General features: G+C 37.0%; 1 protein-coding gene across 6 annotated transcripts; it reads right to left on the bottom strand.

The window, feature by feature from the left end:
- Positions 1 to 1,070: 1,070 nt before the first annotated feature.
- On the bottom strand, positions 1,071 to 21,717 carry sp1 (sp1 transcription factor). Of its 6 annotated transcripts, none has more exons than XM_067388756.1 (7): positions 21,627 to 21,717; positions 20,995 to 21,074; positions 19,008 to 19,052; positions 11,213 to 12,455; positions 7,809 to 7,950; positions 6,247 to 6,440; positions 1,071 to 3,424 (listed from the first exon to the last, which is right to left on the bottom strand). In XM_067388756.1, exons 1-7 carry the CDS (start codon positions 21,676 to 21,678, stop codon positions 3,117 to 3,119), a joined length of 2,064 nt encoding a protein of 687 aa, XP_067244857.1. In that variant the 5' UTR covers positions 21,679 to 21,717; the 3' UTR covers positions 1,071 to 3,116. The 6 variants fall into 6 exon arrangements, with proteins under 6 accessions (XP_067244857.1, XP_067244860.1, XP_067244861.1 ...); XM_067388759.1 differs by having other exon boundaries at positions 20,995 to 21,066; positions 21,627 to 21,696; XM_067388760.1 differs by having other exon boundaries at positions 20,995 to 21,063; positions 21,627 to 21,662.
- Positions 21,718 to 22,207: the final 490 nt, after the last annotated feature.

The raw sequence follows: 22,207 nt of genomic DNA, 5'->3' as shown, positions 1-22,207 counted from the left end.
CACCAGCACAAAGGTTAGCTGGAAAAAGGAGCGACTAACAGACTTTGTACTGGGAGCTACTGCTGAGGATTGACACATGTAGAATGAATGTAGTTAGAGCTTCAACAGACTCTATGGCAATTAGCTTGTACAGTTCTGATGAAAGTGCCAAAACCCCAGAACATTTTAACATGAAGGGCATGTGAGAGCAGAGCAAATCTTATCCAAGTCTGAGTGGACTTCATGGCCTACATTAAGTCAAGGCTTCTCAATCCTGTTCCTGCAGTGTTCATTTCCAATCCTGCTTCAACACACCCATCTGTAATGATCAAGTGTTCTTTAACAAGTGGATGAGGGAGGTATTTTTGGACACCCTCGACCCCTTGATTTTGACAGAGGGAGCGAGTCTACTCAGCATGTTCATTTCAGGAAGATCCATAGACCACAATGCAACACGATTGTGATGTCACAGCAGATCATGCTTAATTTACGCTCACCCCACACAAATCTAGTTTGTAATAGTTCTGACATTCAACCTCATTTAATACTTGTAGCTACCTTAAGCTGACTGTTATAGTTTATTGTATTATAATTTCCGTTTGTGTATTTTTAAATATATATGCCCAAGCATACATACAGGGCTGCGTTTCCCAAAAGCATCGTAAGCTTAAGTTGATCGTAGCTCCATTGAAACCAATGGAGCTACGATCAACTTAGGCTTACGATGCTTTTGGGAAATGCTACCCAGGTCTATAGAATATATCTATAGAATAAGTGCATAAAACAAAAAAACAAAAGTGTAAATAATAAATCAGCCCCATTGCAGATTCCAAGTGATCAAGGTCTTAGGGCATTTCATTTAAACATGTCAAGGGTTTTGCCAGTAGTGGGCGCTCGTGCAACGTAAGCGACGACATACAGCCGAATGAACGAGATGGAGTGAAGTAAGCAAGGGAAGGGAAGGCTATCGACACCTGCCTGGTTACTGACATTCTTTAAAATATCTTTTGTGTTCAACAGAAGAAACAAAGTCATACAGTTTTGGAACAATTTAAGGATGAGAAATGACACAATTTTCATTTTTGGGGTGAACTATCCCTTTAATGGTGTGAAAGATAAAAGATACATGTAGTGGTTTGCAAAATGTTTTGTTCTTGTCTCAAATCATTAAAAGGGGACCTATTATGCAAAATTCACTTTTACATGGTGTTTATAAGGTTTATAGGGTGTGTACACAACCACCCTATAATGGTAAAAATCCACCAAATCCTTTTTATTTAATACAAAACAGGTTTTGCTAAAAGTTGTTACTCAAGGATGGATCATTGCCAACTGTTCGTGATTCAGCTTATAGTCTCCAGAGTGAAAAGGCAGAACACGCACTTTATTACAATTGTTTTATGGATATAAAGTTTATTAAGAACCCCCCAAAAAGGCATAATGTCTGTATATATTTGTTTACTGCAAGTTGTAACAAGTGTTGTATAATTTGCTGTGTATGTTGATGATAATGCAAAGGACAGAGTTTATGGATAAAATTTTAACGCACACGTCTTACTCTGTTTAATTCAGCTCTTATGGTGATTTTCCGGAGTGAAAACAGATGCCTAATCTTTTGTGTGACGCACAATAAACTTCATAAAACTCATCAGTAAAGTTTTGGCCATCATTCGGACGAGGTCCGCTACAACAGGCTTGTACTAATAGTGGATAAAAGCAAGATGACCACATACATTATAACGTAATCAAACTATCTCCGTGCAGCATATATTCTCTGGCTCTGTAGGCATCATTATCTGACTCCAGTTTGAATTGAACACAGCTGCTGACAGTTTCTGCCAATTTTAGTGCGTGAGATTGCCCTGTTTTGTTGTTGTCAGTATGCTGGAGCATGAGCTCTTGAAGCTCCGCCCTCTTCTTGAAAAGGGGCTGGGAGCAGCAGCTCATTTTCATTTAAAGGGACTTCACATACACACTCTGGGGGCAGAGCCTTTTTTTTTTTTTTTACATCTTGTAAAAAGGCGCATAATAGGTCCCCTTTAAGTGGAAAAGGAGATGTGCACAGACAAGAAAACTGCAACAAGTTTACAGAAATATGAGATGTCACTTTAAACCGTGTCAAAGTAGGGATAAGCAAGCATAAAAAACTGCTAGGAGTCTTTCTGAAGTTCATCTTAATTTAATAATTATGAATGCTTAACACCAAAAGAGTAACATTCACCTGAGTTAACATGTAATGGAAAGTGAAGAGCTTTGGTTTGAACTCCAACTCATAAAAAAGCCCTCTCTAAATTAAGGGTTTAAGGCATTTGTCTTTTAACCGGTTAACATTTTCCCTATAAACAAAGCATTACTGTTTAAGACCACAGTGACCAAGAAAACTGGGACAATTAGCATTAAGCAACTCAACTGCATGTATTTACTGTAACTTAAATGTGTTTTGTATATCAAGACAAAGAACTAAAGCAATACAAAAAAAAAAAAAAAAAAAAAACGTTATGGAACATCTACATAATATAAAAATGCTTACATTTAAGACTGCATAATTCATACATTCACAAAACAAAAGGTAATTTCAGAATATGCAGTTTTCCATACTTAGAAAAAATATAACTTATGTACAAAAAGCATCAAATCTTTTTGTTTCATCTTATTTACGGTGATTAATACACAGAAGCATGATGGCTTATGAGTAAAGTATTAAAGATTAAAAATATGACTATGATATCACTTTCACGCAGTTTTTTTTAATCTTTCTGTTTGTGTTGTTCTGTTGTAACCCAATATATCCTCATTTCATGACGTCAAGTGGACCATTGAGTGATGCTTAGGTGAACCACACCACAATTTCAGTTCAGGGAATCGGTAAAAGAGGAGAAAAGAAAGCTGAAACAACTTGGATACAGAATATACATGGAAGGGATGCAAAAAAGGCTGGAGTCTCAAAGAGGACGAGGTAAACAAGCACCTTTAAAGGTGCACCATCACACCTCTTTCTATCCCCTGTGAAACCACTTTTCATGGCTGTTGCTCACTGGAGGCTCCGTGCCCGAGCCGCCGTTTTAATGCCTACAAACTGCAGTGCATTCATTCTTCCCAGTCAGATCTCTCAAAACGCTCACTCCACTCAAAGTGCATTAATAGCCATTGCTATTCAGATTGATGGAGTGCAGATCTGTGACTTGCATGACACTGATGCCACTGGACTCTAACCGCGTAAACCCTTCGGATGACAGCGTGCCCATGGTAACTAGAGTCTGCTGGTCAGCCGCCACGTCACCTGCAGCACAGCTGTCAGCAGTGGTCGCAGTGGTGATGGTGTTGTCCGCGCTGCTCACTGCACCAGTAGATCCTTTCTTATTCATATGGGTCTTGATGTGCTTGGACAAGTGGTCACTACGCATGAACCGTTTGGGACACTCTGGGCATGAGAACTTCTTTTCACCTGCAACCAGACAAAGGGAAAGATTTGAGTCAACTTGTTCAAAATAAGCACCACTGTAAAACCTGGTTTATGCGAGGCTTGAGTGTAAATTTGCAAAATTAAAGGATTAAGGGCGCCAGTAATTGACAAACCTTTTTTTTCCCCTCTCCTTTGACATATAAGAGGACATTGTGCTATTAAATAGGGATGTAACGATATCAAAATCTCACAATGCGATAATACCTCGGTATAAAGTCCACAATACGATATTTATTGTGATTTTTATTAAAAAACAAAAACAAAGTCTTGGAAAAAAGTGCAGTAAGTGTTAAACAATGATTGGACAGCTGGACCTTGACAAAGCTAATGTCTATTATTTTTTCTAACATTCTCAAGGGTTGTATTTGTTAACATTAGTTAATGCACTGTGAAGTAAAATGAACAGCTGTATTTTTATTAACTAAGGTTAAAGATTAACAAATACAGTAACAAATGTACTGCTCATATTAGTTAATACATTTTAGATCATGTGGGTGATGAAATCGAGAATACCTGTCGTATATGAGTAGCGTGAGGGCTTTTCAGTGCTTCAGTGTTTCATTGGTGTAATATTCATTACATTTACATTTAGCAGACGCTTTTATCCAAAGCGACTTACAAATGAGAGTAGTAGAATCAATTAAATCAACATGAGAACAACAGTATGTAAGTGCTGAGTGAAGTCACAGTTATGTCAGTAAAGTGCTCATAGCGAAAAATTTTTTTTTTTTTTTTTTAAATAAATAAATACACAGATAGGAGAAGAATATTAGTCAAGGTAAGTGCTACTACTACTGGGTCAAGTGCTGACGAAAAAGATACGTCTTTAGCATTTTTTTGAAAATGGCTAGAGACTCGGCTGCTCGGATAGAGCGTGGTAGGTCATTCCACCAGCCAGGAACAGTCCCGGAGAAGGTCCGTGAGAGTGATTTTGTGCCCCTATGTGATGGCACCACAAGGCGCCGTTCACTTGCAGAACGCAGGTTTCTGGAGGGCGCGTAAGTCTGAAGTAGTGAGTTAAGGTATAGCGGTGCAGAGCCAGCTGTCGTTCTGTAAGCAAACATCAGAGCCTTGAATTGGATGCGAGCAGCTACTGGCAGCCAGTGCAGACTGATGAAGAGAGGAGTGACGTGCGCTCTCTTCGGTTCGTTGAAGACCAGTCTTGCTGCAGCATTTTGGATCAGTTGTAGAGGCTTGATAGTGCATGCTGGAAGGCCAGCCAAGAGAGCATTACAGTAGTCCAGTCTGGATATTCATGAAGTGAGAAGTTTCTATTAAAAGGGTTAGTTCACCTAAAAAATAAAAATTCTGTCATTAATTACTCACCCTCATGCTGTTCCACACCTGTAAGACCTTCGTTCATCTTCAAAACACATATTAAGATATTTTTGATGAAATCCGATGGCTCAGTGAGGCCTGCATAGCCAGCATTTCCTCTCTCAAGATCCATTAATGTACTAAAAACATATTTAAAAACAGTTCATGTGAGTACAGTGGTTCAATATTAATATTATAAAGCGGTGAGAATATTTTTGGTGCACCAATAAAAAAAAAAAAAACGACTTATATAGTGATGGCCGATTTCAAAACACTGATTCATTTATGCTCCGATGCTTCCTGAAGCAGTGTATCGAATCATGATCAGATTGCGTGTCAAACTGCCAACGGCTGAAATCACGTGACTTTGGTGCAGCGAACAGCAGATTCGATTCCTGAAGCAGTGATCTTGAGAGAGGAAATGTCATTGCTGGCTATGCAGGCCTCACTGTGTGGAACAGCATGAGGGTGAATAATAAATGAAGGAATTTTCATTTTTGGGTAAACTAACCCTTTAAAGGATACGCTCCCTGCACTTCGCCCAACCATCACAACCAGAACCGGGCTAAAAAAAAACCCTACTTTTTGCCCGGAAGAAATATCATTTCATGTGACTACGATAATAGAGATAACTTTGCTATCGCCATACCACAAAATTAATAATACCATAACATCCCTACTATTAAAACATACTGTAAGTTTCAGAACTCAAAAGTTCCTTGTAGGGATGCACAATATATCCATATCTGTATCAGCCGACACATGTCCTTTTGGGCAGATACAAGTTGTAATATGTTTATTTTGTATAAATATCTGAATAATCTCATATATGATGTGTTTGGCTGAGTTAAAGGGGTCCTTGATTATGATTTCACTTTTATAACTTTAGTTAGTGTGTAATGTTGCTGTTTGATCATAAACAACATCTGCAAACTTACAACGCTCAAAGTTCAATGCAAAGAGAGATATTTTCTTTTACAGAATTCTCTGTTTAAGGACTACAACAAACGGCTGGTAGGGACTACAATGAGCTTCTTCCTGGGTTAGTGACCTCACAAACCCCAAAATTTACATAAACCCCGCCCCCAAGAACACACAACAAACTGTATGAAACACTTCCCCCACCACTGACATGTATTTCCAGCAATCATAGGGGGCGCTGTTATAGATCTTCTGAAATAGCAGAGCATCTCCAGATCCAAAAACAAGTGAAGAAGATCCGCGTAAACCAGAAAGAGGTTTACATTTTCATACAACAAAATTTTCTAGGGGCCATGAAAGTTTTCTGAACACTGGCGGGCACTTTTTTAGTAAACATTGATGGGCAAAGAGTTAATTGACACAATATACAATGTATATTAATATATAACGTCACATTGTCCAGCCTTCCACGCTCAGTTAAACATTCAAAACGGGGCTTGAACTGAAACACACAGCAAACTTCTAGGAGCTCTGAAACCCTCTTGATGACATGCTGCTAAACTCACCCGTGTGTGTCCTCTTGTGTCTCTGCAGCTCATCAGAGCGTGTGAAACGTTTCCCGCAGAAGGACCAGGAGCAAACGAAGGGTCTCTCTCCTGTGTGCCAGCGTAAGTGTGCCCGGAGATGAGACGTTTTCCCATATACCTTGTTACATCCAGGAATATGACAGATGTGCTGTTTCTTCTTATTGGGGTCATTGCTGTAGTAAGAGCAGGGAAGAGAATACATTTAGAAACAGTTTATAGCTGCATACAAGTGAATGTATGGTTAAGTCTCATTTATTTATATAGAGCTTTATACAATAAAGCTTTGAAACTGGAAAATTGCAACTGGAAAAGGTGACAGTGGCAAGAAACCAGGTGACAGAAAAAAATGTGCAAGGAAATAAATAAATGTCTTTGGAACTAAAAAGCATGTTGAATTGCACTCATTGAAAAAGAATGCATTGCATTAACAGTGCTTTCATTTTAATGCATTGTATTTTCAGGACTTGCATCTTTGGGAGCTGAAATTCAACATAGTTCAATATTTAAGCTGTGAATATTTCAACTAAAATCATTTCACAATTTCATTATTAAAAATTCAATAATCCAGATTCAACTTACAGACATCATTTCCAAAACATTCAGAGTTTCTCAGTTACAATGTGACATGATTTTGCTTGTGTCCATTTGGTGAAGGAAGACTGTCAATTTTAAAACCATAAGTGATCCGTTCTGGCAAAATGATTTGCAAATCAGTGGACAGACGCCTGCTCTTGAAACGCTCCCATGTGAATGTAATGTCTATTTACAATATGTTTTGGAAGTGCTATTCATTGTAGCCAATCACAAACATACACTGAGCGCATGAACACACAATGGCCAATCAGAGGTGTTTAAGAATCCGCTCAACAGCACTCAAAATGCTAGGTTACGCTGGTATCGTCACATTTTTAACAAAAGTTTAAGCTTTTAAAAAATGTAAACATAAAATCTTTAATTTACTTAAAATGTTAACATTAATTTACAAACTGAAAAACTTTTTCTAACAGTTTGGACTTTAATAAAGAGGGGAAATTTGCATTTAACCTTTTCACTGGCATTTTGTTTTCATAGTTAGGCAGATATCATGATGATCATTATAGGATTGTCTAGAAATATAGAGATTATTGCAGAATCGCTGTATCGTGATGTTATCATTATCATGAGCAATGTATCGTGCGATTCCCACCCCTAGTCAGTAGGGGGATAAACGGTAAAACTTTATTTCAAGGTGTCCTTTTTTACAGTGTAATTATACATTTAAGAACGTAGTAATAATATTTAACTGCATGCACTTACTGTAAGTTTGGTTTAGGGTTAGTTGCATGTAATTAAGCATAATTTATAGTTATTACTACAGTAACATGTTAAGAGTCTTGTTTTTAATTACAAAAATGGGTTCTGTGGGAATGGCCACTAATACTCTCACTTCTGATTAAACAGCACACCTGTCCACTGCATGTCTCCTTTATCGAAGTGGATGTTGAAGCTTTGTGTAAGCGAACAAGCCTATTAAAAAAGTGCTGTATTAGCGTGAGACATACCGTCCCTCTCCGTCTTTGCAGTACGGGCAGGTACAGGCTTCCCTGCGCGTACGTCTGCTGGTGGGCGTCGGGCTGCTCTCCACGTTCTCATCCATCACGCTACTGTCCTCCAGACCGTCTCCACCCGCACCACTCACATCACCTGCAGAACGAACGCTAAACATTACACCTCTACACATGACAAACATGGAAAATTAGAGATAATGGACAAAACCGACAAATGTGAGGGAACAACTGCTGCAGACAGTGAAGAAACAGATGAAACCAGCTGGGTACTGAGATCCCACTGATTGTATTGATGATGATGGTTTTGTTCGTTTTGCCTTACAAGAAATTATGCCTTGTATCTAATGCACACAATTCCACATCTGATCTCAAGTTTCCATAGCTGTAACTGGTTCTGTGCACTAGAAAAGACCAAGGCCTTGGGATTAATTCCCAACAAAACGTGCTTTCTTTATTTGCGTGAAATTCTATATTTCATCTAGTCATGTGTTCGGTTATTAGAAAGACTTCAAGCACATTTGTTTTACTCAGTGACTAAGAAATCACAACCATTTTGTTTAAAGGGAGCTAATGGAATGTTTTCACATTTCATCTCATGTATGTGTCAATCAAGCATCATCAAGGATGATATTCAAAATTCAAGAATATTTCAAACCTTGAAAACAGTTACAGTCAATAATTTTCCAAATTTTAAACGAACCCTTGAAAACGTAAATTTTCTGAAATTTTAGTGTGGTATATTTTAAGCTAACAAATTATTAAATTAAGGATGTAGTATATTAAAAGTGTGTCAAGAGGCACAAAAGACTTGAAATGAAAGAGGGAGGTTTCATGATCCTTTCAAAATATTGATGATTTCCTGATCAGTGCACCACTACTATCCACTACTATCTATTCACATCAAAATGAACACAGATCACTATTCAATATTCACAGATCAATATTATGCAAATAAGGGGAAAGATCTTATAGCCAAAAAAAAAACAAAAAAAAAAAACACCTTTAATAATCAATCAATTACATTTAATTAAATCAAAACAAAATATTCAAACTGCACACTTAAATGCGGTCTTAAATTTAAAATTATATTATATTATATTATATTATAATATATTATATTATATTATAATATAATATATAATATAATATAATATATATAAAAAAAATTTAAAAGTTGATTATGCTTCCTCTTTAATTTCTTGTTGAAATATAAACATTTAACACAAAAACTGACTAACAGGTTCAGTAAAAAATATAATGAATATGCAAAATACATATATTTAGCTAAATGTTCCTCTCTAGAGTTATTCTGGCTGACTATCAACTTTTTTGAATGGCTTTTCTGAGGTAAATGTGACATTACGTGGCATTGTTTACTAGCTGTTTTATTGACATCTTTTCACGGTTGAATCACTGATTGATAGATTATGAAGAGTGATTATGATGAGACATGATTCAGTAAGTTGTTCTGTATCTTTCAACATTCCTTCTGATGTTCATACATGTTTATTTGGTGCTGTAACTAGCAGTAAACAGGAAGAGATGATCGTTTCAACTAAAGCGCTACAGTGATCTGTCACCACACATTAAAGAGTGCCAAAACCACATTTATTGTTTCAATTTCAAAATTAATAGAGTTTGAAAGCTTAGACTTTGTTTTATATCAAAAGTAACAAATCACATAGCTTATTGCGATTATGGGATGGCAGGTACGCTACAAATAATAATTAGTGAACTTTTGTTCCTGCATCATCTGAAAACAAAACAGACCAAAAAAATTGATTTAGGAATTTTAGACAGATTCGACAGATTGATCGCCCGGCTGAATTATCGGGTCGACGATTATGGCATTTTTTTAATTAATCAGCATTAGAGCAGCTAAGTGTTGTGGCGGCCTGGTATACTTTATTTTCCACGTTCTAGTGCATCTCGTGCACGTTTGAGCGCACCAGCTGTTTAAAGTATACTCCTTTGAACTCGAGCACGGAAAGACACGCATGTGCACCATCTACTGGACTGCGGTTACTTTTCAAGCGTAAAAAGCATCAAAAATTGGGCTGCACATGGATGGGGTTTGCGAGCCTTCAACCAGCTGTAGTTTAGGCTACAGGAAGGCACGGGTACCAAAAGCTGGTAATAAACCCAGTGGCTAAATTATACTAGCATGCAATGTATAGATAAGCTTCGACGCAATCAATTCTGTTTCTGTACATTACTGGACAATTTCTCTCCCTCTGAGGCTGCTTGTGAGACGGAGCAACTCTCACTCTGCAGCTGTGCCTTGTTCACATACAGCTTCAATTAACGATGGCAGGGGAAACCAGACCATTTCAAAAGCGTAATTACATTGCAGCCTACTAGAATTGATGCCGACCATGCTTATCATAAGTGCAACAAGTCATTTGCATGTAAAAGTAGAAGCACATGCAATTCAGATAAATTCTGGCTAAACATGCACGTTAACTTTTCTCATTAAATATGTCTGTGGGTCCAACATAGCCTCTACAATGTCATTGCACTCTTATGTAGTTATGAGCAGCAGGCTTTGTCATATGGGTGAACACTTATTTTTGTCATCACTTAGATTATGGCCATTTGACTTAGAGGAAAGTCTGTCAACACTCAAACAAAAAGCATGCTTCAGAACAGTTCTGAGAAGATGCTTAAAAAGTTGAGCCATGTATTATTACTATGAATTAGGCTACTATTCAGTTTATTAGACAAAGTCTAGATTTTTGATCACCTGTTTTATGCATTTAACATATACATTATTTTATATATTATAAGTGCACTGATTGGAGAGGCTTGTGTTGTTCAATAAATGTTTATTTTAAGCAATTTTCTGTATCACTTCTTATTACTTAAAGGGTTATTCCACCCCAAAATGAAAATTCTGTCATTAATTACTCTCTCATGTCGTTTCACACCCGTAAGACTTTCGTTCATCTTCGGAACACAAATTAATATGTTTTTGATGACAGAATGCTGTCAGATTTCCTTCCATTGACTGCCTTTGTAACTTCGACTTTGACGCTTCAGAAACTTCATAAAGAGATCGGAAAACAAATCCAACAAGAGAATTAATTTTCCGATCTCTTTATGGAGTTGTTGATGCGTCAATTTCTCTCAATCTTAAAATTGAGAAATTAATAGTCCTTTGCACCCTTCTCCTCATCATTTTGGTCGAATAGTTTCAGTTGCTGGAATTTCAGTGCATCACTATACAGCTGGCCTTGCATTTGGGCCTCATGCATGGAAAGCCACACAGAGAGAAAAACTAAGTGCAAAGAGACAGTAGTTTTGGTTATAAACAAAAGAGACATTTTCGTCTGGTATCCTGAAATTAACAGTGCGTAAATATTCATAAAATCAAATCAACAGAACCAAAGTAGACTAACCGGTTGTGTTGGCGAGGGTGATGGGAACACCCTGCAGCTGATGCATCTGCAGCCCTGCGTTGCCAAGCGTGTTCAGGTTGATGGTCTGAAGTCCAGAGAGCTGCATGGTTCCTGGTGTCCCGGCCTGTGCCAGTGTGATCTGAGTGTTAGCGGGGCTCTGCAACTGAAGGGTCTGCCAACTGACCTGGCCGTTCGGACCTACGGTACGGATCAGGATGGGGCTTCCGTTCGCAATGGTCTGGATCTGAACATTCTGCACTCCATCCTGAGACAAAGTCTGTGTTGCGAACACCTGACCACCGGCCGAGACTGAGCCGGGCTGAACGGTCTGCAGGACCTGCTGCGGCTGAATGAGAATCTGCGCTTGACACGGTTTCTGTCCGTCTCTGTTATCAGATGACATGTTCTGGAAGGGCTTTCCCGTCTCTCCTTTGCTACTCTGGGTTAGTGTTACGATTCCTGATGTAGCTGTCCGTGTGCTGGTGGTAGAAGTAGTGCAATACTCCACTGGAGTTGTAGACGATGTGCACTGGAGCAGCTGTTGAGAAGTTCCTAAATTTCCTCCAGCATTTGCGTCGCTTCCAGATCCGACAGGCGTACCAGAGCCCACCGGGAGAAGGGTGATGTTAGCATTCAGTGGTACAGGCATGTTGGCAAGGAACTGCGTCTGACTGGGCAGCACAGTACCACCCAGACTGATGTTCTGCAGAGGTATTGCTTGCTGAAAAAGGCCAGGGACGGTTAAGATGTTACCAGCACCTCTGTTGGCGGGGGCAGCGATGAGCTGCTGGTTACCGTTGGGCGAGGACACAAGCTGAAACTGCCCAGATGCTGTGGTTGACACATCCTGAGCTGTCTGAGTAAACTGGAGCTGCTGTCCATCTACAGTCTGAAACTGTGGGATCACCTGATACTGGATATTTGGCATCACACCAGAGAGTGCAGTTAGCACCTGTTGACTTTGTAGGTTTTGTGAGGATGCCATCACATACTGCGGTTGCACCACAGACCCAGTCTGTCTGCTCTTGTCCTCCGAGGAAGAGGTTACGCTACTGGAGCTGGTGACAGCCTGAGAGCTTGCGGGGATTATGTGCCAGCCGTTGGTGGCATGTGACAGTTGCTGGAGGCTGATCTGGGAGTCCTGTGCCTGGCTTTGCCGTGATTGTTGTTCCACAGTGTCATTTTCATCAATCCGACTGCAGGTGGCTGCCAACAGCGCTAAAGGTGAAGGCTGCTGCGAGTCCTGGGGAGGTAAACATGGTTTTGAGCCATTCTGGAGATATTTTAGGTTACTTGGCAATACATGCATATGCGATATCTATCGAAACCGTCAGTTAAATCAAGCATTTTTTTTATGATAGAACTTCAATAATTACAAATAAAATGTGGCAACCATGTATGTAGGGCTGGGTGGTATGACCATGTATATCGTGACCACAGCACAAAGTGTCTATCGTTAGAGATTTTACTATATAGTGTATTTCGCAGCTAGACGTGCCGGTATACGGTAATACGAAATAAGCAATATCACTCGAGTAGCCATGCAATATCGCTCTATATCAGCGCGGCATGTGATTCAGCCGTAGGTAATCACAGCCATTTATACAACAGTTCGACGGCACAAGTGTGTAAATAAATAAGAAACAACAACAACAACGGATTGTCTTTAAAAACCCTCTTTTGTGAGAACTACTTCCTTCTGCCATGGATTAAAATCTCAAGTTGACAGTTTAACAGTTGAGCCCAAGATCCGTTACTAATTACGTCACTTTAAAAACTAGTAATAAAGAAACGTTGAGTCTCTTCATTGAAACTCATTGAAATATGTAGAGTATTATGAGTATTATGAGTTATGAGAACGAGTGTTTTACCTGCATCTAGCTGATATTCTTCAGGTCAATCTTATATTCATAATCACAAAATCAGTTTCAATGTAGGGCTGGGGGATATATCGCATGCAAATGTCACGCGCATTTCGTCAGTAAAGCCGGTTCCCTGATTACCGTTAAATCGCCATCACCTGCTTTCAAATGGAGCGGCATTTAATAGACAGAACCGTAGTTCACTGACAAGCCACGCAATATCGCGTTCATTATCGCAGATATCGACATGGACTACTTTGATGATGTATACCATACATACACTTTCAATGGAGGGACAGAAAGCTCTCAGACTAAATCTAAAATATCTTAAACTGTGTTCCAAAGATGAACGGAGGTCTTACGGGTTTGGAACGACATGAGGGGGAGTCATTAATGACATAATTTTCATTTTTGGGTGAACTAACCCTTTAAATGTAACTTTCACTAGTCGAAATCACTTCCAGACTCTTTCTCAATGCCAAAAAATATGGCATGTTATTTATATAAAATATTTATTGAACAATAATGTTTAAATTAACAACAATAGCCATTATAACAGTATAAGAAGTAAAATATGAAATAAACAAGCAGTTCAGTCAAACGTACAAATTGCAGTTTTCTAGTTAGTAAAGGATTCAATTTCAATTTAAGTTATGAAACTTAATATAGCCATTAAGTCAAATCTATTAGATCTGGAACAAGTAATATATTAATAAGAATAAAAAAAAAAATATTGCCCATTTGATATACCCAAAACGAATTATACCTCATGTTTAAACACTATCTACATAAGAGCCAGTGGCAAATTCTTGAAGCATTGGCTGAGATGAAACTGTTTTCGGGGGATAGATGAGCACTGAAAGGCCACTGACGTCATCGAGCTCATATCTCTGAAAGCATCTAAACATTATTTTCAAATAAGGGCTATACGTTTACATATAAATACGTATACGCATATCTGAGGGCTAAACAACTACATTCTTGCCTAAAATACTATTAAAACTATACTCCATTACAAAATAACTGTAGTATCTATAAAAATATGGTGGGTTTGCTCGAAACGGTTCCCTTGGCGATACTGGTAGAATATCGCATGGCTGCAAAGACCTCTCAGCCAATCAGATTCGAGAACCAGAATGATGTATACGTTTTTTGTGTCCAAAATAAAAGTCTGTTTACTTAATGTATGCATGTTCTGTGCATAATCATTACGTATAAATACACACACATACATGTACATATTTAAGAAATTAAATTATATATATATATATATACTAAAATGTATTTGAAATGTATTTATTTTGTGCTAAGTATACTACAAATACATTTACATATTTATGTACTTAACAAAAACACCCTGCAATTGTACTTTTGTTATACTAAACTGGTATACTTGGGCCCGGTTTTACAGACAGGGCTTAGCCTAAACCAGGATTAGGCCTTAGTTTAATTAGGGTATTTAAGTAGCTTTTATAAATGTACCCTAGAAAAAAAACAAAAAAAAAAACATTACTGGTGTGCATCTTGAGACAAAACAACAACAATATTTTAAGATATGTCAGTGCAAGTTGCTTTCAGTTGAAACAGCTCAAACATGCATTTTAGTCTTGGACTAGCTTAAGCCTTGTCTGTGAAACTGGGGTTAAAGTCTGCTAAATTGGACTAATTTTGTTCTTAATGCAATTTAATTGTGCAGAAGTAGTGCTAAGATCAAACTAAAGATATATTTGATTGTGCTATAATGGAACTATTGCATGTATACTTTACTTTATACTTCACATAATCCTTATTAAAGTCCCTGTAACCCGGAAGTTGCAAACGACTTTTCTCCAGTGTTGTGACGTATTTCCAAGTGAAACGGAATATTGAATAGTGGGTGGGGTTTTATTTTAGCGCTCCTCCTCTCTATCTCTCGCTCATAGCAGACAAACGGTCAGAGGGGAGTGGTTTAAGCGTTTTCAACCAATGCCGTCAAACGGATGTCATTAGAAAAGGGGCACCGTTGAAGCCAAACAATTTTTTTGTGTGGATTGACTTGCACGGATGAATTGTTCACCACAAAATTAGCAATTTGAGCTAACAAAATAAATAAGGTCAATTTTGATTTCATGTGTACTTTAATAGTGATATTAAAACACTTTTAGGCATAATGTTAAGAAATGTGCATTGTGCAATAAAGAAATACTCAAAAAATAAAGTTTAATTATAATTTTCTTAAGTGATATGTCAGTATATATTTTAATGGATTCGAAGTATACTCACTATGAAATAAATGTATTTTAAATAGATTTTGGTATTAGGTTTTTTTTTTACTAGGGGTGAAGTGCTATGCATGGTTTTACCTGTGGTTATCATGATCCAAATACTATGGAAGACCAATGGTTAATTTTAATCCTAAATCAAACAGACAGAATATTTAAATTTTACCCTATACAAATTAGGTTGTTACAATTTTTACAGATTTTACAAATGTGCATTTCTAAGAGGCAAAACATGTATTATTACCTGTTTGGCAAGTGTTTGTCATGTTCTGATAAAGAATAGTCTGATGATAAAACCACATGTAACCCTATTTGGATTCTACAACTTTAACTCGAACAAAAATCTGCCTTTAAACTTTTTGACATCGATATTGACTGATATGAAATGTTTGATCATGATATTTTTTTGCCCATATCACCCAGCTCTATTCAGACTAACTACTTTCTTAGCAACACTGTCTTCAAGCTGTTGCTCTGCCAGTAGTGTTACTGACCTGAAAGAGAAAACTGGCCATTAAAAGAAGACAACTCCCTCCATATAGCACTGTTAGTCATATAGTCAGTCATATTGCCATATAGTCAGTTCAATTCTGAGAACTTGCACTGTGTTATGAATTATGGTGTAACCAGTGGTGTAGTCTACGTGATACGCAGTATACACCGTATACCCACTAGGAACTTAAAATCTGTACAATGTCTCGTATAATAGCTTAATCAGCATTTCAACCGCGGAAAGACATTAATAACAGCTTGTAAACAATGTCACATTTAACTCAGAACAAACATATTCAGTGACCATAAACTTGTTAGTCAGCTAGAAAAATGAACTCTTGAGAGAAGCATTTAGCTAAATATATACACCATATTACATAATTATAATTTTTAATGTTCAAAAGCCTATATTCTGCCTATTTGAATAAATCCCTCAAGTTGACAGCCACCATTTAAATGTTTATATTTCAAAAAACGAACTGGAGTAGAAATAATTTAAGTCAGTAGGCCTATTATAACTTTATTATTATAAAAAATTATTATTATAAAAAAAGTGTAATTTAAGTTTGTATACAAATCAGTTCATTTTAACCTTCAATATTAATGTAGTACCAACTGATTCCCATGTATATTTTGCAGCATTAGTTTTTAGAAAATTTGCCATGTACTGAACCTGATATACAGTATATCCAAAATAACTGATATTGCATCGAATTGCAAGGTAGTCAATTGAAATGCATAACTATGATGACAGACTGGCAGGAAATGGTGTAAAACAGAAAAAGTCCAAACGGGGAGATATTGTGACATAATAAGCTTCATCTTTCCATTATTGTTACACTCTAAAAAAATGCTGGGTTGAAAATGGACAAACCCAGCAGTTAGGTTAAATGTTTGTCCAACCTGCTGGGTAGTTTTATTTAACCCAACTATTGTTTAACAGTGACTATATGGTTGGCTTAAAATGAACCCATAGGTTGGAAATTGAAAATCAGACACATAATTGCTAGAGGCAACAATAATCAAAAGGTCAACATTTATTAGTAAACAGTTTAATAAATGTTTATTGTTTAACTTTGTTTAAATTTAATATTAATAAATGTTAATTTCCAGAATATTTTGGGTTCATTTTAAGCAAGCAATACAGCAATTTTTACACAATAGTTGAATTCAACAAAACTATCCAGCAGGTTGGGCAAACGTTTAACCCAATCACTGGGTTAAAACAACCTAATTGCTGGGTTTGTCCATTTTCAACCCAACTTGGCTTGTTTTTAACCAAACATTTTTTTTAGACAGTAATAATAGTTACAACTTCCACTCTTAAATGTGCATTGAAAATTGCCAGCTGTGCTCCAGGGACCATATTCATATAACATCTAAGGCTATCTTAACTGGCTGAGTTAGATGGTGATGGACACTAAACAGTAGAAAATCAGTCCAGAGTCTCTTCAGCTGTAAATGTCATTGGCTGTTAAAGTTTTTTGTTGCTTATAATAAATTGACATGTTGATAAAACACATAAGCAGTCTTTCAGAATGCTCTCAATTACATGTAGCCTAGATCAGATGCATACTAGGGCTGGGTATTGACAATTTTCACAATTCGTTTCGATTACTATTCACAGGCTTTCGTTTCGATATTGATTATTATGGATGTAGTATTTCAGTTTCAGTACATGAAAAATTTTCTAGATGAAAAATTCTCTCTAAATTCTACTCCAATTCGTTTTTTTAAATATAAATATTTAAATCATGGTATTTCGCGCTGTAACTGGTATTAAAGCGGAGGAGAGGATGATCACATGCTTCCCTTTAACTTAGGTACTAAAGCGGTGTGTCACGTCATATTAAACAGTGCCAAAACAGTATTTATTTTTTGAATTTCAAAATAAGATGGACGTCATTTGCAATCTGAGACTTTGTTTCATATCAAAAGTAACAAAGCACAAAGATTATTGTGATTTATTGGATGGGAGGCACTACATATTCTGCTCATTCATCAAAACAGACCAAAATAATCGATTCTTGGGATTTAAGAATCGATATCGGTTCGTAAAAATGAGAATCAATTAAAATCGAGAAATCTATTTTTTTTTTACCCAGCCCTAATGCATACTATATGCAGGGTTGGGGAGTAACAGAGTACATATAACGGCGTTATGAAATCAGGATACAAAAATCCAGTAACTGTAATTTGATAAGAGTTGCGTAAAAAAATATAGCAATCAGATTAGTGTTACATTTTGGAAAAAAAGGGGGAATACCATCAGGATTACAATAGTTTCATTTAAAACTAAATAAATCATTATTTTGCCATAATAACACATTAAGCGCTGCTTGATTATAAAGTATTTCCTGGTTCTGTTGCCAGTGATGACTCACGCGAACCACCCGCTGGTGCATGCGCAAATAACACCCGTCTACAATCTCCTCAGGCGCAAACTGAATCACTGCTGCCCGCGGGGAAAAACGCTTTCAATTCATGAAAATTTCGCTGCTATTTTGTTTTCAAATAAGAAAATGCAAATGACATGGTTGTACAGTGCAAACTCTGCCTTCCAACTACGAAAACTTTATCAAAGGACTAAAAAAAAAAATCTGTAATACCATACTGTAGCCACTAGATGTGCCCTTTACACACACACACCATATATCACATTTATATTATATTATATTATATATAATCCAATCACAATTCGTTATCGATAAACGTGCAGTTAGTGAAGGCGGTATAGGCGGAATAGCGCTGAATGACAACAGAAGCGCTCTCTCGCGTGCGCTCTCTGCGGCACGCCCGATCAGTTCTCTTTGCGCCTGTATAGTCAAATACACGCACACACAGATGTCAAAATGTTAATCGTGTGTAGTATCTCGTGTAAATACAGTCGGTTATGGCTTAAGTGGATGTAAACAGGTGGGTAAAAACTGGATGTGTGTCAGTATATTGCATCCATGCATTCAGCAGCCCAATTACCTGTCTGTCATTAATGTTAATCAAACAGTTAAATAAATGTATACATGTTAAATAAACCTGCTGTATCTGGAAAAAAAAGTTTGTTTACTATTTTATTGGTAATTTGCCATTTGTTCCATTTTGTAAAGCCTAACAAAAATAACTTTAAAAAAATAAAATTGTAAAATTTCTCATATTATGGTCATATTGCCCACCTATACATACCAGCTGATATACCATGTAGTTTTGATAAGGGTTGTCAGTCTGCATCTGAAAGATTGAAAGCATTTTAAATCTAGCTAAATCAAGTAAATGACTCAAAATCAAGTAATTTTAGCATGCCAAAGTCAACTTTAATCATATAGAATGTAATTTCCCAATCAGCAAAATTGTGGCCAGGGAAAGAAAATGTTAATGTCAAGCCCTGTACATAAAAAATAATTATAATATATATGTATATATTAGGGCTGGGCGATATATCGAATGCTTTTGTCACGCGCATTTCGTCAGTAAAGCCGGTTCCCTGATTACCGCTAAATCGCCATCACCTGCTTTCAAATGGAGCGGCATTTAATAGACAGAGCCGTAGTTCACTGACAAGCCACGCAATATCACGTTTGATATCGATATGAATCGCCGTCGATATTGAACGCGATATTGCGTGGCTTGTCAGTGAACTACAGTTCTGTCTATTAAATGCCGCTCCATTTGAAAGCAGGTGATGGCGATTTAGCGGTAATCAGGGAACCGGCTTTACTGACGAAATGCGCGTGACAAAAGCATCCGATATATCGCCCAGCCCTAATATATATATATATATATATATATATATATATATATATATATATATATATATATATATATATATATATATATATATATAACCTTGAAGTAATCCAAAAGTAATCAGATTACATTACTTTCATATTGTGGTACTTGGATTATGTTACTGAATACTTTTTTTTATGAAGTAATTTGTAACAGAATATGAAGAGTTTGGTTCCAAAACACAATAAACGCCTTTAAAAAAAAAGTTTCCGCCAAAATCAGTATTGTATCTGGTCGATATTGAAAAAGTCATTAATTTTGTGCAAAATGCGTTTTTAATACCAATGTACTCGGCAAATGTGTTTATTTAACCGTGCGCTGGCGCCAGATACTCTTTAATCAGTAATGACAAATAGTTAATTTATAACATTAACAAGATGACCCGTTGAATTCATTTTGGGAGCGACGACTGAATGTATTTTTAGTCAAATGACTGTATATAAGTAATGGCAAAGTTCAGACGCTGTCATATATGTGAATCAACTTTGTTGTGCATTTTAAATTTGAAAAATAACTATATATATTGATGGATTAATTGCATTTTGGAAAAAAAAAAAAAAGTCATGGATTTATTGCATTTTGGGGAAAAAAATAATCAATTTTTATAATAAACCTTTTAAAATCAAAATGCAGATTTGAACTTAATGTTTTTATAACCAAAAGATGCTATGCTATGTTTGAAACAGAAAAAGGTGGTTTTCATCTTGCCACTTTCTTGGTAAAGAAAATACCTTTTTACTCAAATTAATCAAAATGGAGTTATTGCATTTTGGAACCAAACTCTTCATATATTTTTAATGTAACCCTCCCAAGCCTGACCATATGCATGAGTGAGTGTGGAGGTGCTTATGGGGTGTCGCTCTGGGATGGACAAGTATGAGGCTGGGAAGGAAAAGTCACAGTATACTCCCTACAAAAAACTAGACTACAGCACTGGGTGTAACGCGGCACAAAACTGAGCTCTGGTGAGTAGCTAGAAACATCTGCATTCACATATTTTCATTTAGTGTGACTGATGAAAACAGCTCTGGGATGCATGTCTCAAGTAGAAACACTGGGTCTCTACGATCAACTTTGTTTCGAAGAAACGCATCTCGAATCACACAGCAGAAGCATTGCTTTTGTTTTATTTTCAGTGACAGTTAAAAAAAAAAAAAGAAAGTAGATTCTCCTTCCTGATCCACCCATTTCCCTCCCACAATTCACCGTGAACCTGCACACAGCAGGAAGTGGCAGACAAGTCACTTCAAAACCAGACCTGCCTTCATTTCTCCAAACTCAAAAAGAGCAGAAGCTGCATGATACGCATGACAGACACATTTATTACAGTGACAAACACTCAGACAAAAGTGAACTGTTATAAATAAACAAAGAACAAACTTACTTGAGGCGTGCTGGAGTTTCTCTTCTGAATGAAGCTCGTGTCGTTCTCCACCAGCGCGGCCATTTGATTCTGCTGTTGATCTGACACACAGTCAACATAAACTCAGTGCAAACTGTTCAAAACATCATGTGTCTTTATCTAGTGTGTTCATAGATCATCATCAGATGAAAGAGTGAGCTGACACGCGTTCAGAGGCCATGTTCCTTCAGTGAAACAACTTTAATACTCATTCGCTTAATCATAATCTTCATCGTCGTCATCATTATCATCATAATCGCTTTCTTTCGTGATCTTATAAGCGTTGTTTATCATCGCTAGTGTTATATAACTCAATGTAGGTCGCTGTAATGATCAACTTAACTTCCACAACTTAGCAAACAAGCTCAAGATTACGGTCACTCACACTAGAAAAACATAAAATCGCCTAAATTCACGACGAACTCATTCAGATGGCTAATGTTAGCGACCATTTCTGTTTACGATCACTTTAAGCACTAAACGAACATGATTTAGTGTTTTGGGCGAATCGATGTTTGACAACATAGATATCACATTAAAATCCATCGAGTACAGTTGTTCTTCATGATGATTAAAGCTGATGAACACACTCAGATAGTATAAAGTGAACTCACCGCTCATAATGTGTGAAGGCGCGAGTTTTTCACGCTTCTTTAAGTCTGACATGAACTCTCAAACAACTCAACCGAACTTGATGAACAGAAGGGACGGAGTCTGTCAACGCGGCGGGGGCGATGGGCCAATCAAGGAACGAATCGGCTTCTCCTCGGCCAATAGGATTCTTTTCTTTAACCGTTGTCGTTTTGACGTTCAGAGACACTTTCAGTCAGAGATCTCGCTTCTGTGCAAGTATGTTTGAGGCGCCACAGTAAGTTAGTCAGATCATTTTTTTGGTAGTTTGTTTTAATTTTAGAGTAAAAATCTCAAAATATGTAAGCTATTTACACCAAAAGATGCTAATATTTTTGTTAAATTAATTTGTTCAAAAATGTCATGAAAATGTTGTGGTGATGTGTTTTTGCGCCTTTAAAGGATTAGTTCACTTTTAAATAAATGATAATTTACTCACCTCCATGTCATCCAAGATGTTCAAGTCTTTCTTTCTTCAGTCGAAAAGAAATTAAGTTTTTTGATGAAAACATTCCAGGATTATTATTATTGTAGTGGACTTCAATGGCCTCCAAACGGTCAAAAT

This window comes from Chanodichthys erythropterus, chromosome 6 (genome assembly GCF_024489055.1).
Source record: "Chanodichthys erythropterus isolate Z2021 chromosome 6, ASM2448905v1, whole genome shotgun sequence".
Lineage (NCBI taxonomy): Eukaryota > Metazoa > Chordata > Actinopteri > Cypriniformes > Xenocyprididae > Chanodichthys > Chanodichthys erythropterus.
Note: the sequence above shows the minus strand (reverse complement) of the source record. Positions and strands in the feature narration are given on the sequence as shown.